The 18696-nt window shown below is 39.5% G+C and overlaps 1 protein-coding gene across 4 annotated transcripts in view; it reads left to right on the top strand.

Annotated features, from left to right (window-relative positions):
* LOC124302157 (putative polypeptide N-acetylgalactosaminyltransferase 9) overlaps positions 1–18696 on the top strand; it is a 196301-nt gene that overhangs the window by 122818 nt on the left and 54787 nt on the right. For all 4 annotated transcript variants that reach the window (XM_046758001.1, XM_046757998.1, XM_046757999.1 and 1 more), the window contains 2 exons: positions 8216–9264; positions 12790–12988. In XM_046758001.1, the coding sequence (XP_046613957.1) occupies positions 9027–9264; positions 12790–12988 (437 nt within the window). In that variant the 5' untranslated portion in view covers positions 8216–9026. The remainder of the gene's footprint in view (positions 1–8215; positions 9265–12789; positions 12989–18696) is intronic.

Raw genomic sequence — 18696 nt, 5'->3', positions numbered from 1 at the left:
TTGATTTCGGTAATTCGAAAGAATAAAAAATTCCCGCCGCATTACGAGGGGGGACCGGTAACTGCACTGCGAGTAATTGGCATAAAATCGTACGCCCTGAAGGGTGACAACCCCCCCCCCCCCCCCGCCCCCTCCTTCTCTCTCTCTCTCTCTCTCTCTCTCTATGGCAGGTCTTTGAGAATGAACCATACCTACCGCTGCACCTATACCTCTCTATACAGAATTAATTAACCCGCGGTGCCGTTTCGGCAAGGGAAGGGAGGCGGTGGGCTAAATTCTGCGGTTACATCGGCCTCCGCACCTTGAAACTCAACGAGCAAACCCCGGAGGACCAATTTTCGTTGCGAAGGCGAAACTTACCGCAGCGTTGGGGTCGCCAGCCGTACCTACACGTTAACCTCCCTACTTTGGAGACACCAATTACGCCCAAGGTACAGGGCGAGTAGAGTCGGGACTCTCGTCGGGGGGCGGTTCCAACCCCTTTTAGAGTTATCCGTCCAGGCAAATTGCACCTTGACGTGAGAAAAATCACCTCTGATCGTACGCGAAGTGCTCTTATTTACGAGTTTTTCGTGAAACATTGTCTTTACATCGAGACTGATCATTCTCAGTTCTGATATCTTTACACACACACGGTGTTTCGGAGTGAACGCCGCGGTATGTTGGGCTGCCTAACGCTAAGGGACACAAATATCGTTAAGGCAGATCTACCGAGTTATCGGTAGGTGACTCGGTAGGTAACTCTGTACATCTGTTTTGACGATATTTCTGCCCCTCTGTGGTGGGCAATACGACATACCGCGGTGTTGATTCGAAAACCAGACGCGTATCTGTGTATATAATATATTACCGTGTCCACTGCAACGTTAGAAAAACGCAGACGAGATTCGCGGCGAATCAAAGACCGAGGTAAAAATTGAACACAGTAAAAGTGGAGAAAAAACTAAATTTGGAAATGGAACAACATTTTTTCGGCAGAATCAATCGACGAGGGTGAATCCTTGGCCGGTTGCGTCGGGTTGATTTTTACTCGACTTGCGGAAGAACGTGAAACGCTAGGCTTCCCAGCTCGTGATAACTCGACATTTGTTAGGGAATCTGATAGGGCGGTAAGGTTGGAGCAGCGGTAGCTCAGGCACGTGGGCTATAAGAAGCTTTGCGGTTCGGGGGTTGAAGAAATTCTCTTAATAGTATAAACCACGCCAATCACCGTCACCGCCTTTATTTTCTCTTTTTATACGAGGCCTCGCAAACGGCCGAACAAATCGTTCCTGCCATTAAGATAAAAATCTTCGCTTATTCGTATTATATTATACACCTACCTGCATTGCCGGACCGTGCGCTCGGTAATTTTTTAACGATTTTTATGCTCGTGTGCATGCATGCATTCACCCTGCTGCACGCTGCACGCGCAACTCTGTATAAATGATACATCAAATACCTATATGACACGTTATTACATTACCTTGTTGAATCTACGCACGTCTCGTGCAAACGATTATATTACGTTTGTGTTTTTTTTTTTTTTTTCTTTCTTTTGCGCACGCAAATATATTTCGCGTTACAATATACGTGTACGTATATCTTTATACAAGGGTAGAATTTTACCTTCGCGCAACGTATTTCACGACGCGATTCTGGTCTCGTTTCTTTTCTCTCATCTTTCGTGGATTCCAATTTCGACGCATTCTCTCGTACTTCTCTTTCTCTCTCGTTCCTCGCTTTGTGAACCCAACAAGTCACGTAGGATTCAACCGACGCTGACTTTCCCTCAAGCTAAACGCTCTGCGGCACGAAACGAGGAAATTTTCAGCTCTGATTTGGCCTCAGGCCAGATTTCTCGACCGCATGCAGTGACGATCCTCAGACTCCGATGGTCCATTAACGGTACGTACGGTGTCAAGTCCGCAGTGCGGTGCATTTTCGATTCACGGCGTCGTTTTCACAAAATTTACGAACAAGGTTATGGCTTGTCGAAACGGGGACCGAGAACTGCGAGAAACATTTTACGTTCACCGTTTGAACAAATTGAACATGTTTTTCCGAATCTTGTGCGTCGATATTAGAGCCGTGTTTTAACTAACGTTCGTAAACCTTTCAAAACCCCCAGTTCTATAAGCGAAATACGACTTTTTTCATCACCTGTACTTCCCGTTTTCCTCCGATTTCATCCATGCATGTTATTTCCGATAAAAAAAAATTGCCGCAGCTCTCGTTAAACTTAAAAGCATTTCTTTGTTCCTTTTGTAGTTACAATATATATGCAACGATATATTTATGTATGGGGAATTCCATGCTAACTCAACCAACGTCTGACCCTCGTCATTTTCGATCTTGTTCAAAAAATTTTCTGCTATTGTTCCAACTCTGAAACAGTACCCTGAACTTTTTTACATTTTTTATTCAACTGCTCAGTTATTTACAAATATTGAAAGTAATTTTGAAAAATCCTTACAATACGTACAAATAATTAACCAGTTGAATAAGAAATCTGAAAAAATTCAAACGATTGCAGAAAATTTTTCGAAACGAAATGGTGAAGGTTAGACGTTGGTCGGGTTCGCATGGAATTCCCCATATATATATTTATATGTATACGATTGAAATTGCCAAATTTTTTTTCGCCACCGAAGGAATAGAGACAACGAATAACGGCTGGCAGATAGATGATGGAAAGAGGTGAGAGAAATGCATCCGCATTGCGTCCTATCGGCAGCTTTCATCGCTGACTATATATTTAATATGCCAGCCGTTGACTGAACGTTCATTCACTCGCCAATTTTCTCGAATATGAATTAGAATCAGCGCAGCGAGGGTGAAACGTGCAGATTTTTTATTTTTATTTTTATTTTTTTTTGTTTTTTCGCGTAACATCGAAGCAGGTACTGGATATAAATCGACGTCAAAAGAGTCGGTCGGATATTCGAACACTTACAGCGTTCGAGAGCAGAGATATGCTCTTGGGAATGATCGCTTGTAATCGGAAAATAAAATAAAAAGGAAATACATACGTGCGGAAGTTGGATTGTCGATTTGATGAAAAACATCGTGTTGTAAAGCCTCGTTTTAATAAATATCACGAGCATTAATTCTTGATACGCGTATAAGTTTCATTTCCCGTATCTATAATAAATATTTTTGGACAATGAAAAAAAAAATCTTTCTCCTTCGTCGAACGGATTTTCATTTTCGGTATCTTCTTGCCCCTGCTTTTATTCTCGTTTTTCACGCTTGTCACAAAAATCGCCCGCCACCAAACGTTCCCACCTATGACAAATATCATTTGCAATGTATCGCGAGGACGACATCGAATCTGCTTGTCAAGCCATAACTCAATGCCGAGTGACAGATGCGGATACGCAGGCTATGCGAGATTTATGGATACCTTGATCTCTCCAACTCTCTACATTTGCCACGTCGGAGTTGTATCGCCTCGCAATTCTTCACCTGAACATCACCCTCGTTATTTATTCCAAATAAATGTGCACCGCGGTTGCAATTTTACGGAATAACGCGCGAATCTTTGGCAATCTTCGATACGCCTCACGTTCGTTATTTTGAAACAAATTTTTTTTCTTTTTTCATTAATTTTCTTATTTTTTTTTTTTTTTTTTACCTTTGTGAGTTTCAAATTTAAATTTTATACTGGTCACACATTCGTTTAGGAGGTTAACTCGCCAAAACTCGTTACTTCCCAGTAATCTTATCATACTAAACGTCGCAAATTAAATATTTGTCAAATTATTTTAAAATTGTCTAAAAACCGATAATACCGGAATTATAAACAAAAGCTTACGATTAGATATCGATTTTTTACTGAAAATCGCTTCAAAATGGTAAGAAATTCAATAGAATCATTCAATTTCGATCTACAGTGCGGTTAGTTTTATTCGGAAGACTCGTTTTTCACAAATTCACTGAAACACTTCTTTTTTTCTTTTTCTTTTGTCACGTTGGCATCGTTGAATATTCAATTTGACACCGTGGCACCGATGTTGACTATAACCTTAAATAATGAACAAATGAAAACGCTCAATGAAATACTAAAAAGGCGAAAATACATTTCAGTGACTTGGCAAAAATATAATCTTCTAAACAAAATTAGCCGTTGTAGATTGAAATTGACGTATAACCTACTAGATTTTCAAGCCATTTGAAACAAATTTTCTCTCACAATCCTGCTATTTCCTATTTTCGCAAGAAATTACTAAAAAAACAAAAAAAAAATCATCGTAACCCACGAATATCACAAGGAGTTGATTTTTCAATGTAGTACGATTACTTGCGTCGTAAGAACAAAGATCGAGTGAAAACAAAAAAAAAGCATCGTATCTCGACGAAACGCAAACCTAACGAATTGAAAAACTGTTAAAATTCCGCGAAGATTTACATAAAACAACGATCCGCGTCAGTCACGATCGCGCGTAGATCACGAATTCAAAGTAGGAAATTCAGTTTCACAAAGTTATTGAATTCCACCGCAAAGTTTCGGCTCGCCGTGACTACGAGTCGAGTCGAGTCGAGTCGATGGCGGTGGTGGTGGTGGTGGTGGTGGTTATGGCGGGGGGGGGGGGATAAAGGGGTGTAGGCTCAATCGACTGGATGCCGTTTCATTTCGCTTCATTCCGGAGCGTTAGTAGGAACGGGGGATGATTCCCCGGCAGGCTCTCACCGAGTGGAAATAAACTAAATGGAAGAAAAAGAAGCGAAAACCCGTCGGGGTTGGGGGTTGGGGGGGGGCTATAGTAAAATGAAAAAAAAATAAATAAAATGAAATAAAATAAAAAAAAAAAAAAATGAAAAAAAAAATGAATGAAAAAAGAAGAAAATATAAAACGAAAAGGGAGAAAGAAAGAAGCGATAGGTTTCGAGGGGGTTTTTCATCGTCCCGGTTCCCTCGGTCACGTCTGAACGTCCCTCGAGTGCTCTTTTCAGAAACGGGAACCTCGGGGCGTCCAACGCATCCGGAATTCAAGCGCCAAGCCAGCCGAAGCCGGTCTACCTTCTTCATCCCCTTGCCCCTCGTTCGCCACCTTTTATTCCTCCGCATACAGAGAGTCGTATATAGGTAGACATTATACGTGTACACACACACACACACGCGCGTGGGCGATTCCCGAATGAAGCGTGCTTAAATGGTGAGTAGGTTATACCTCGTATAACCCTGCCCACCACCACCCTCGTACCCTTATTATTCAGTGACGATAATCGAAACGATCGAGTCTCATTGGAGGAACTGCGAAATGTGAACGCTTTCAATTGCTTTTCAATTCAGTGTGAGAATCTATTTTCTTTCGTTTTTTCTTTTTTTTTTTTTATTTTTTTATTTTTTTTCTGTTTTCACGGATTCTCCCTTACTCTTTTCGTGCGTCTAATAAATTTCCCTCATCCTACGCCGTTATTACTGTATCTGAAAGGAATCTTCTTTTGAAAGGTTTTATTCGTTTTTTTTGTGTTTTTTTTTTCTTTTTTTTTTTTGTTTCTTGTAAATCTTTTTTACGTACCGCTTTTTTCTGTTACACGTATTATACGCATCGTTTCAAATATTTCTTCAACTTCTGTACCCTTTTTCAGACCCGGGCAGATCTTCGAGACCCTTTTCACAGGATTTTGTTTATTTTTATATTTTTTTTATTTATTTATTTATTTATTTATTTATTTTTTTTTTGGGTAACGGATTTCGAACATTACCGATTGACAACGCGATATATGCTCATACCGGCCGATTCGAGATCCGTTGTCGAAACAAAAGTCGAAACGTTTTTTAACGCAACCACACTTTGATATTTGGAACTTTTAATTGATCGCTGGTTTCAAAAAACTCGGGGTGGAAGAAGAAAAAAAAAAATAAAGAAAAAGAAAAAAGAAAGCTTTTGGAAAGTGGAGGTAGGAAAATTTTACTTTCGTTTTTTTTTTTCTTCCACATTTTTTCACCACATTCGATCCGGAATTAGAAAATATCATTCTATCCAATGATACCAAACAAGTTTTTTCAAACATCATGCGACACTCGCAAACTTAATACAATATTTTCCGGACGGCAAAATCGAATGTTCAATTTGAAGTTTCGTTTCCTACCCACCTAACAAGATTATGATCGTAATCAACGGTTAGACGAGATTCTCGCGAGGCTGTTGGATGAAAGTCGAACCGGCAGTCGATGGTCGCTTTGAATTCACGGCGTGTCTCAACGAGCCAACCCAGGAGGGAGTTTTCATGCCTGAATAGCGAGGCGAGGACGCGATAGATGGATAGATACATTCGGATTCGGTTTCGCGTTATCCGAGAGCTCCTCCTCCTTTTCTAGCTCGCTAAAATAAGACGAGGAAGAGACGAAGAGGAAGAGACGGAGGTAACCATTACCGCTTATTGGTTTATTCCAGAAATTCTTCTGCCAAACCTTGGCTCGCCTTGAGTTCGTTTCTTTCTTGGCTCGGCGTCGGCGGTTCCTCTTCTCTTTTCCGGGGTTCAGAGGTGTTCTTTTCGCTATCAATTTACTCCGTCGCAAACGTGATGCTCCGGAAATGTATAAGGACTTTGTAAACGCAGGGATCGCGTTGAGTTGAAATTCAGGGAACACGTTCCGTGCCGATTTTTTTACTTCTCACTCGCCAATATCCAGACGAATTCAATAAATAGGCACGATTTTGGTACCACGGCGCGTGTAAAGCTAGAAATTGATATAATTCTTTTGTATAAATAGCTTGTACAGAATTTTTATCGTTTATTGTTAAAACGTCGGTTCATCTACTTCGACCGATAACAAATTTGAATAAAACGTTTTTGCGAGATCATTCTGCGAAGATGACGATTCGTCAAGAAAATAATTCAATCGTAAACGTTACGGATATTTTTTTTTTTACACAGAATTTCGCGAAAATTATCGATACTCAAGTTAATTCGGTTGGAATTTCTCGGCTTACCAATATTTTTTACACAGTTGTTAAAGTTGATTGAATTTCTTTTTTGTTGTAACAATTTTTATTCGAAATTTTGCGTCCGATAAATCTCGGGGAAGCTTTTTATCCGTAAACAAGGTGAATAGAAAAAAGTATACGTATTGTTTGATACACCGCACTAGCGAATATTCGCGTCTTTCTACTGTGAAAGGTTTCACTCTGCGGAAAAGCATTGATAGAATTGCAAGTGCACGGTAGGATTCTGCGGTATTCTCGTGACGACGTACATAAGATTGCAGCTGAATGAAAAAAAGGAGAAACGAAAAGCATCAGCAGCAGCAGCAGCAGCAGCAGCGGTGATTCGAAGCTTTACAAACTCCTCGACTTTGTTCGATGCGAATTCATTCTTACCAGAGATTCCTCTGCGATGGTTCATTGAATGGAAGTACTAATTGCTCCGAAGCATCATCTCGACGGTTGAATGAACGACGGTAGAAATTTCTTCCGGGTAGGTATTTTGCACGGTTCGCAAAAGCCGGGGAATGAAAAGCGGCGTGGAAGAGAGAATCAAACGTTTCAAGCAAACTAGCCCCAAGTACAAGTGGAACCTTTCACGGACAAATACGACCCTTGATGTTGCTACCGGTGAAAAGATTTCTGGGATAAAACAAACCGAAAATTAACCGAGGAATCGACCCGAGAACAGGTCGAGACAAACGATTACAGAAAGGAAAGGGACTTAGATAATACAAGTCAGATAGGCGGGAAATTGGCTGACAATGGGAAATACCGGAAAAAAAAAAAATTTTCTCAACCTTAAAGAAGTAGTCCCGAGGCCCTCTTTTTTTTTATTCATCCGACAACGTCTTTCTCGAAGGTCCTTTTCAGACCTCCTTATATTCCTCTCACTTTAGGTACATTTTTCAATTCAATTCTCGCCAGTTACGACGCTCCATAAAGTGAAAGACAATGTTATTCCTACAGATAGACTTGTCGGCGACGACGCTTTTCCACGCCTTATTTTACTTCGCCAGGTAGACACTCTACCTGTGAAAACAACCGCGGTTAACTGACCAGATAGAAGAAAACATCGATGACCGAGCATTTTAAAATTCACAATTCGTTTATTTCCAGCTATCTTGAATTATGCTGTATAAATATTTGTTTCCATTATTTTCTTTTCTTCTTCTTCTTCTTCTTCTTCTTTTACTTGCCGCGTGAAATTGGCACTTCGATAATGATCGAAACAAATTCTTACCGCTTTATTGGACTCTCTGTTTTATTAACATGACGTCTCTTTCTTTGGCTTGTTTCAGGCGACGAGATGAGGTGACATATTCAACGATGAGTTTAACGAGGCGGCCGCACCTGAATGAGCTACAAAATCGATCTTCGTAACATATCAAAAGTGAGAATAAACGCGGCCTTGTCAATACAGCTGGATGCTTGTTATAACAGTACGCGATTTTGATCGAATCGTTAGTGCGTGATAAATGGTAAATATCGATTGATAATTCCCCGGTTAAATTATCGGCGAAGTAGAGAAAAATCCTCCGCGTCAATTCCAGTGCTGTCGTATTACGAAACAGCTGTTGCAGTTTGTGCAGCGAATTTGATAATATTGTGCCATGTAAATAAGGTGTAATTAATAATACGAAGGCTATCGGCGATTAAGAATATCAATAAAAATTGTGATAATCAACATATCGAATCGGAATAACCTCGCAAAAATCATTGAATTTGATAAAAGTCAAGCTTAACAAGTGACGGTCCGAAAGTGATGAAAGTTCGCTACTAAATCTCTCGGAACGAATTTCGAGACTCACGATCGGGTCCATTTTTACTTCCAGCCCGTAACGAGAAAACCTCGAGATACCTGCTCGAGTATTATTTGAATATCCTTTTTCCTCGGGACTTCGTGGTGGAATTTCAATAAACCCTCGAAGGGCTCCGATTAACGAGGCACGGTTCCCCTGGTATCGAGTGAACGTCGCCAATTCAAAAGTCGAGAAATGTTGTTCAGGTAACCCGAGATCATTTCTCTCTCTGCGGTACCGGAAGAACGAAAACGACAAACGAAATCGAACGGAAGTAAAGAGCGAGTTAAAGTGAAACGCTCGTTTCGCGATGAAGCTGAAACTGAAAATCGCGGTTTTAGCCTGCGCGGTCTGGTTGACGGTTTGCTTTTTACTCTACACCGAGGATCGCGCTGCTGCTGCCGATCAGAGGCATCCACAACCTTCCGGCCTCGCCGCACCCCAATCCGCAAACGGTTTTGCACCCCCGGCGGTTCCGCTTCGGCGAGACACCCCCGCCAATGGACACAGCAAGACAAAATTCAACCTACAAGCCGGCCCCGAACAAGGTAAGCAGAACCGATGCTCGAGTAAAAACTTTGAAGTGAACGACACCCTTTTCGAAATTCATCGTCGGATACTCTTTTGATGTACGGTTATCAATTTATATCTTGAGGGTGATTTTGGTGTTTGAAACAAGCGTCGTACGCTTTTTTATTCACGATTTAACCGTGATGTCCACTTTTTAACTTCACCCGTTTCTTTTGTTTTCAAATAAAAAAGAAAGTTATCGTCATCGTTCCGGATATGAAAAGTTGAGTTTTCACTAGATCTCCACGTTTTGAAACTTGGAGAATCACAATCAAAATTTTTTGACCGACGATATCTGGAGAATGAGTTACGGGTTACAATTATTTTGATCTCGATTGACGCGTCTTTTCCAAACTTTCAACTGATTGAATTTTGGGTTTGATTGGTTCGGTACTTATTCAATTATTTAAATAATAAAATTCCAAAAAATTGAATAAAAATAATGATATCTTGAGAACGGATGAATAGATTTGAATGAAAATTAGTACCGTGACGTGTTTTTTTCTTTTTTTTTGGGGTCATTGATCACGAATCTGAGGACAGATTTTCAAATCCAAAATGACGATTCGATATGGCGAAAAAAAAAAGGAAAAATATTCCGATTTTGATAGAAATTTGTAGGCGGAGGTTTTTCGAGTCACCGATAACGAATCCAAGGTCTGATATCCAAAATTTGTAATGACGGATTTATTACAGTGATTAAAAATAAAAATAAATCATCTTCTTTTCGTGAAACATGGTATCCGAGGACGCAGGAAAATTCGATATCGATCATATTAATCAAAAGGTCAAGTTGTCGCTAATACTGACTTCCGACGATAAATTTTTAATCGAGGGTTAAACATGAATTATACCGATAAATTACACGGACATGTATACCTAAATTGAATTTCATCGCAACCCGTAACATCAAATATAAGACATTCAGGTGGCGAAGGCAATTTTCAAATTAACGCGTGTGAAATAGCTCTCAGATTCGGAAGAATCCGAATCGATAAACGGCCGATTAGAGCAACAACAGCAGCCTTTTCGCCCTCTATAATTCAAATCTGGTACCAACGATCAGCAGCTCAAATTTTCTCAGTCACTCTCAAACCGTGAACCGGTTTGGTCGACAATCGCTTTTCAGCTTACGAATTGAGCTAGTGTTCGTTGTCCATATTTCGGTCAAGTGAGTCGCTTGAAAACACAATGAGACTGTTGCTCGCTGAGTTGCGACGTGTTTCCGACAGTGATAATTTGTTCAACTCTTCTCCGAACTTCTCGATGATTTTTGCAATCAATACAGTGTGTTTGTTGTGCGACTCTTCAGTACGTCTGTGTTTGCACCGTGTCAATATTATCGATCTTCGCAACTGAGTTCAACGCATGTGCCAGATTTTGATTGAGGTGTTGTTGAAACTCAAAGGATCAGTTTCGACGCTGCAGGTATGACCGAATGTTTGGATTTCGTCCTAAAAACAGGGTATAATCAAGGTTCGATAAATAATATTGAAGCTGATTCAGTTGAATTTCATTTATTTATTTATTTTTTTTAATTTTTCTTAAACCCCGAGAAATATTGAAAAGCGTAAATTAGGATGTAGAATTTTCAGTTGTTGATGACTTTACAAACATCAGATTACCATCCCATTTTTCGAATATCAAAATCATATTAGTTTTTCCACATTTCACGAACTTGGGCTAATTTTTATTGTGAATGGATACCCTAGAAATCACATGTCATTGATTTTTGATAACCTTAGTAATTTTCTCCGTAAAATACAACAATGTTCATTCTGCAACGTCTTTCGAAATTTGCGGACACAATTTCTGTACGAAGAAAACATGAGCTGCACTTTGGTGAAATTTTACGATTGATTCATTTTTAGCGTTAAAATAGCGGTGGTAATTGTTCGAAAGTTATTGATAATAGAACTTTTGTATTTGAAAATCGTCCAGGGTTTTTCATTTCTCTGAACGTGAAGATGAATTTTTCTTTATTAAGTTAAACTTGACAAGAATGCAATTCAAATTCAGACCCAATTTCGTCATTTTGATTTCATCTTGAGTCTTTATTATTAGTTGTTGTTGTTGTTTTTTTTTTTTTTTTTTTAATTTTTGGATTCAATACGTTTTTTTTTTTTGGCACTGTGCATTTGATTTGTATCGAAAAAAAGTGTGACGGATTTTTCAATTATTTAGCCAAAAAAAAAAAACACATGTTTATCTTTGCAACCATAGTTCTGAGCGCGATATTCAAAACAGAATCACACAAAATTACTGTTAATTGTAACATAATATGTATAACAATTATCTGCGATTGAATGTAACAACATCGTGATAGGATGTTATCTTTTTAAACCGATCGAAGCACCAGATGATTGAAAACGATTTTATCGGTACAACAAACCGATACATAAAAGACCAAAAGGATCGATGCGACATAACCGATGAATCAGCCGAAGCGGGGATCCGATTTACGAAACTCGGGAATTGCGGTAAGTGCGCGTAGACATCAACGTCATCCTTGTCTCGAGATGAAACGAAGAGGATGTACGGAGTGGAACAGCTGATCTCTCGCAGCCGGATTCAGCGGCGAAAAAAAAAAAAAAAAGTTTAAAACTAGTTCAAGCGTGTTCTGACACTGACATCAACGATATAAAACGTGACTCTGGTACTTTTTTCCTCGAATTCGAATTTTTTCCTTCATCTCCGCTACCGTCAAGATCCTTGAGCCTTCGAAAAGGTGATCCTGGCGCCTGTGACGGAGTCCCTGCAGCAGCTTGATCACCCGTCAACCAGAGGATGAAAAAGTCGAATTTGTCACCTGCAATCCACGATCTATAATTCCATTGCAAAAGGAAAATACACTCGGGTCGCTTTTATAGCGCTGAAGTCAGTGTCGCCCGCTTTTCAAACATATTCATCATTAATCTTGACGATTCTTATCCTGTTTAAGAATCGATTACGATCTTTCCCGATCTTGATTGATGTACCGTTTCTGTCAGTGCGACCAGCGTTTCTTCGTTGGTAACAATTGTGCCAGACTCTTTGTGACTTAACGAAATCCCACGAAACAACAATTTTTACTGACCGTCGAATCTTGTGAGGCTGCTATTGCTATGTTTTCTTTCACGGTTACTGTCTACCACAGCAATTTAATGCCAGTGAATTTCGGAGAAAATAAAAGTAAGTGCGACAGGCAACGGTAGTTTGGAACACCTTTTCAATGTGTCTGAAAGTCTTTCCAGTATACAGACGAAACCGTCATTCGTATGGGAGACGAGACGAGATGAGACGTCGCGTCGTGCGCCGACTTTGAGAGGATGAAATTGACTGCTGACTGACAGGCTGCAGGGAAATAAGCGGAGACCTTCGAAAGGAGCTGACGACAAAGAAGCGCGTCCCGTTTTGTGGGATCCTCGTCTTTTCGTCTTACTTCTTGAGCTGCTCCTCGGTCATTTGATCCTCTCCGAATTTTCAAGGGGTTGAAGATTGTGAAAAATGTACCTCTGTTTCAGGTGGGGGTGTCCTCGCCGCTCCCAGGGAACCCGACGCATCGGCACCAGGCGAGATGGGCCGGGCTGTTGTTCTGCCAACGAATCTCACTGTCGAGACGAAGAAACTCGTCGATGACGGCTGGCTCAACAACGCCTTCAACCAGTACGCGAGTGACCTGATATCCGTGCATCGAACCCTCCCCGATCCCAGGGACCAGTGGTGAGTGATAATTTTTGCCTAATTTCATATCGACTCAGGGACGAATTGGTCCTGATGAAAAGCTAAATGAACCCGAGACAATTCGGACAATAAACTTTAAGACATCAACGACTTGAGAAATGGATTCATAAATGGGTTGTTGGTTCTGATGAAAAATTAGCAGAAGAAGAGGAACAAAATGTTCAAGAACCTCCAGCAATGTTGTTTGTCGTAATTATAGTGAGCAACATTTTTACACTACGTGATAGAAATTAATCCGAGATAAATCGAACAATACACGCTAAGACATCAACGATTTGAGAAATGGGTTCGTAACTGGAACGTTCGAAATAATTGAACTTTGCTGTATTTAATCCGATTCTAATATGTTTGACTCATTTTTATCGCTAACTAGATACTCACGAATCGTCTGTAAAACATGTACTATATGAAATCTTACATGACGGTGCATATTTATGACAAAGAAATGTCTTTGTTGACGAACATCTGTTGCAGGTACCGGACTTACACAAAACCTATGTACATTCACTCTAGAGACCCGTATAGATTTGTAGAATTCCTTTCAGGCGATCTTTGAAGAATCCTATGGTGAATATTAGAAGCTCAAAGCATTACAATTGCTTCAAAAACAACAGTGTTTAATCATTCAAACGTTCTTATTATAAGACCTTTTATCATATTGTTGATATCTTGGCTTGTGTTAATCGAAATTCATCAGATTTTTATTTCTGTTGCACAGAAGAGATGTTGTTTCATTCCACTTTACTATCATTGGCATAAATAACATTGATGTAAAGTTTTTGAACCGTTTGTGCCGTGTCTCAAACTTTTGATTCAGACTGCGTTCTCCGTTCGTTCTTAACTGGCCCGTGAAACTTCTCTTTAATCTTTCGTTTCTGTTCTTCTCATCCCGCTTCTACTTTTTTCTCCTCGTCCTTGCCCCTCTTCTCTTTCTTCGTTAACTAGACAATCAGACAACTTCTCTGAATTCCCCCTGCGCATCTGCAGGATTCTTTACTGTGCACTGTTTCAAGTTGGACTTCGGATGCACTGATCACCGATGCATAAGCTACACTTCCACACAACTTTGATGGTAATTTAAACTTATGTTTGACTTAGAAAAGCGACTACTCGTTTTAAGTTTGCGCCGCGGATGCAATCGCGATGCACGAATCCTGGAAGATCAGTGACTTACACTCATGAATGAAGTATCTCTTCAGTACTGCGAAACATATATAATTCACGCTGAAAAAATATCGTTACGCCTTAAGCTGTCTTATTTATTTTAATCGAACGATTATCTCTGTTTTACCCAATGATTGACCCTGATTTACCTAGCGATTAATCCTGTTTTACCCAGCGAATACAAATCGTCGGACATAAAATCGTGCCAAATTTTCGAAACAACTCAGCTCCCCGACCCTTGATCTCGAAATGCTCAAGCTGAGCGTAAATTCGTCTCCGAAATTATCATCGTATGATTACACGAAAGTAAACAAGAATTATGCGACGTCGTGGATCTCAGGAAACGACTTGTGTAAGCGGGGGTTGGGTCAAGGCGGAATATCCGCCCCTCTGCCTCCCCTGCAAGAATTATATCACGGTCTGTTTGCGCGGCCGATGTTGCCCGCCCGGATGGGTATACCAGGGTACTGCTCTATCTCCCGGGCCCAAAGTTCCTCCGCAAACTCGCCTATATCTGCCCACTTGACTTAAATCGCCTCATCTCAAGGGATTATCATAATTTCGCTCAACCAAACTCATCGCGTTTTTCATCCCCTTGGGTTCGGGGGTAAAAATGTCAAGAGATGAAAAAATGGAATGGAAATGGAGGGTCACGGTATTGAATTTTCAAACACGCTAAAATCTATTTTATCAGCCTCTGTTTGGGTATAATTTTCGTCCTCGAGAATTTACTGAATTTTGATGATTATTTCTAGCAATAATTATTTCACCTACTTATTCAAGCATAACGTGCCTGCAACAGGCTGTAATAATTCGCTATTTTATGTACGTAGCATAATTTTGCTGCATACCGGTGCAACGAAACGTTGTAAAAAAAAAAAAAAAAAAACTAAACGAAGCGATCGAGTTTGGTGTGTCTTTTTTTCCGCTTTCTTAGCCACTTTCTTTCTCCCTCCTTTCGCTTTTGGTTTTTGCCCCTTGTTTTTCTTTTTATTTTTTTTTTTGTTTATTTTATTTTATTCTCACATCCCGGGCAAGATAACGACGTCGACGCTTAGGAAAAGCACCCCTTTACCACTCGCGGTCTTTCCTCCTCGGTATATTTAATCCCGCACTCCATTCCAGCGAAGCCTAAAGAGAAAAGGAAGGACAAGAAAGATAAGAAGATGAAAAAAATAAAATAAAAATGCAGACGCAAAGAATACGCAAAAAGGAACACGTCAATACACCGAAGTAAAAGGAGCAAAATATAAACGGCGGGGGGGGGGGGGGGGGATGGGATTTTCCTGAGCTCAGTTCGCGTAATTGGGTTTCGGGCTTCGGCCGTTTATGTATATTGCAAATTTATTTAGGATCAAACAAACGGACGTGAAATCGCCCAGCTCGAACCGTACACTCACCCCCGTACACAAAATCGCCTTTACCCGCTTTACAAATATTTCCCCATTTTACGAAGCGCCAAATTTTACCGCGCAACCGTGCCAGAATTTTAGGGGTTTGAAAAAACGACAAATATGTCTATAAAACACGTACGTATATACGTGTATATAATACGTATACGTGTACGTTACACGGCATCGAAATTTCACCCAGAAATGGAACCGCGCCCTCGCACAAATGTAAGTGCCATTTTCTTTTACTGCGAATGGCTCTGCTCGAATATTACACGTGCGGGTGTGTAAGGCATACATATATATGTATATATATAATATATATAATATATATATATGTATGTATACAGGTTGGAGGTAAACGTAACCTGGTGTACAATTGTACATTACCCTTAATAAAACCCATCGGCTCTCTCTATTCCTTTACAGCGTTTGTTTCTCACCGCGTACATATACGTACATGGATAGATATAAACAATTTGGGCAGATTATGACTGTGATACTTTTCCGTTTATTATTATCATCATTGTTATTGTTGCAATACTCTCACCGCGTGAGTTCCGATCGATGTGTAAAATTAACCCATACCCTTTATCTTACGCTAAAGTGTAGAATTTTGATTTTCGTTTTACACGATTTTCTCGATATTATACTGCATGTTAAATAATTGTCGAGCACACGAAATTGAGGTAAAATTTTGCGACAAAGCGATTGCTGCTGTTTATTTTGTAGAATTATACTTCTTGTAAAAAAAAAAATAAATGAATCAACTTCTGTGAAACATGTCCAAAACATCTCAAAATCTTGAAAGAAAGTTTTTCTTTACTAAAATAAAGGCATTCTGTGTCTATATTTTCATTTCAAAGTAAACGACTAATTCTGCTTTACATTCATAATAAATGCTTATGAACATACACCCGTTAAACTCCCTGGAAGTAAAAAAGTTGTCCACGTCATGGATATCCTACGATAACCACGAACTTTTTAACTCCAACACTACAGTGTAATGTACTCGTACAATACAGACTTGTGTTTCAATTCTTCGTTTTTCCTTTCGTTTCACTCGCTTTTGAACCGTTGAAAAGGTGGGACGAAGAAAAGTCATCGCCGTACGCATGGAGAATGGTTATGTTGTGCAGGGGTTTGGGGGTTAATTTATATGGGTTATAAAAAAAGGTCGTCACGGGTTGTCGAGCTTGTGGGACGCGGTGATGATAATTAGGTACGGTTATGGCGTTTGCAATCCTCTCGCAAGCTACGGGGTGAAAAAAAAATAAATTATTATTACACAATTGCAGGGCCGCCGTTGCACAGGTGTCGAAACGCAGCTCGGCCCCCGTCCTCTGACCCCTTTTTTAACGTGCAATTAAATTTCACATCATACTTAATTCTACCCACCCTCGCCTTCTTTATTCTACACGTATAAACGCGTAACAAACATACGTACAGATAATAGACCCTTGAACGCCCGTCGTTACGGTTTTTCAACCGAAAATTGTTGCCATATAAAAAATGAATTATAAGTTATACTTTTACATGTATAATAGAGCTCTCCTGATTTTCTGTCATTTTTTATCGTGAAAATTGTTTTCTTCAGTTGTAAATACCGACTTGTTTATTTTTTATGACGTGCTTGCACACTTTTCAAATAGTCTCCAAACCTGTTCCCGAACGCGATATTTTTTTTTTTTCTTTTTATTTCCATTTACAATGATCGTATAGATTCAGCGACTGCAAAAAAAACTTCTCCGTCACAGCATCCAAAATTTATTATCAAGTTTGCCTACTGCTATTGATAATACGTTAATCCTTACACTGAGAAAAATTTCATTTGTTACAGTAACTAGAAAAATTCAGTAAAACAGGTATCGTTAACAAAACTGTTTGAATATCGTTGGAATTACGAAAAACGAGGTACGCGTCACCATTTTGCGCTATTTTCGATCCTTTCTTAGTAATTGCATTATTGCATTTAATCTACTTTTTTAGTTAAATAAAGCTTTAACATCAATTTATTGTCGCACAAGCATTAAATTTTCGCAACAGTTGCAAGAAAATATAGCAACAGTCATCGTAACGAGAATGAATAGTAACGGATACCAGACTTTCCGGTAACGGCTATAAAACTAATTTTCATTTTCTACCTAGAACAATATTTTTCGACTGTGGTAAAAAATGAAAATAGTTAAGGACTAACCTAAGGTAAGGGGTAACCGGAACTAAATATTTCTCACAGTGTGGATTCGTTACAAGTAGAAATTATCAGAGCTGTAACATAATTAGCTGTGCATTGTTTTTCCCTGCAGAGGTCATAAAATATTTTGTTATCCTGATGAAACGACCCTCTCGTAATATCGAATAAAAACATTTTGACACGACACGCGCAGAGCAAAGATCGGACAGGGATTGACACGATACACACGCAGGGGAAATCTAGTCGTAGGTTAACGTACAAATAAACTCTAAAATTAGGGGTGGAAGTATAACCTTTCAGACGTGACATGACCAAACAGTTTCCTTCAAAAAATAACAAATTCTCTTTCAATTATGCCAAGAAACCGCGGCAATCCGAGGACGTTCGAAAGAGCTTTACTCGAGTACAAGCTGTAGAAAAGGCTCACAAACTGTAGCAAAATTACAACAATAGAATCTCTCAAGAAATAGGCAGCAGGTATCAAAAATTGAAACGTGGGGTAAAATCCAAACTTTTTGATCGATTAACGAAATCATGTTTTTCTTTTTTTCGAAAGTAGAAACGCGAATCTTTGATTTCGCGTTTGAAAATTTCTGAATAATTGCAAAATTTCTGTTAGATGCCAGAATTAATCTTTGAATCACAATTTCAAATGAAAAATTATGCTGAACATTCTTAAATGTTAATTTTTTTCAGTCTGCCAACGAAGGTTTTTCAAAACCTGTTTTTCAAGAGCGTGTATCTCAGCAGCGAATAAGATTTATCAAATTTTTCCAACGCTCCGCGAATGATTCATTCTTCTAGTTTCAAGCAAGATAAAGTTTTACGAATTTTATTCACGTTTCAAATCTGTATATACATATGTATATACATATACAGACACAGTCTGAGGTAGATTAGAAAAGCGGAGGAAAAAAATAAGGGTGACATGAGGGGGT

This window comes from Neodiprion virginianus, chromosome 4, assembly GCF_021901495.1.
Source record: "Neodiprion virginianus isolate iyNeoVirg1 chromosome 4, iyNeoVirg1.1, whole genome shotgun sequence".
NCBI lineage: Eukaryota > Metazoa > Arthropoda > Insecta > Hymenoptera > Diprionidae > Neodiprion > Neodiprion virginianus.
The sequence above is the reverse complement of the archived record's forward strand: the minus strand, read 5'-3'. Positions and strand labels throughout refer to the sequence as shown.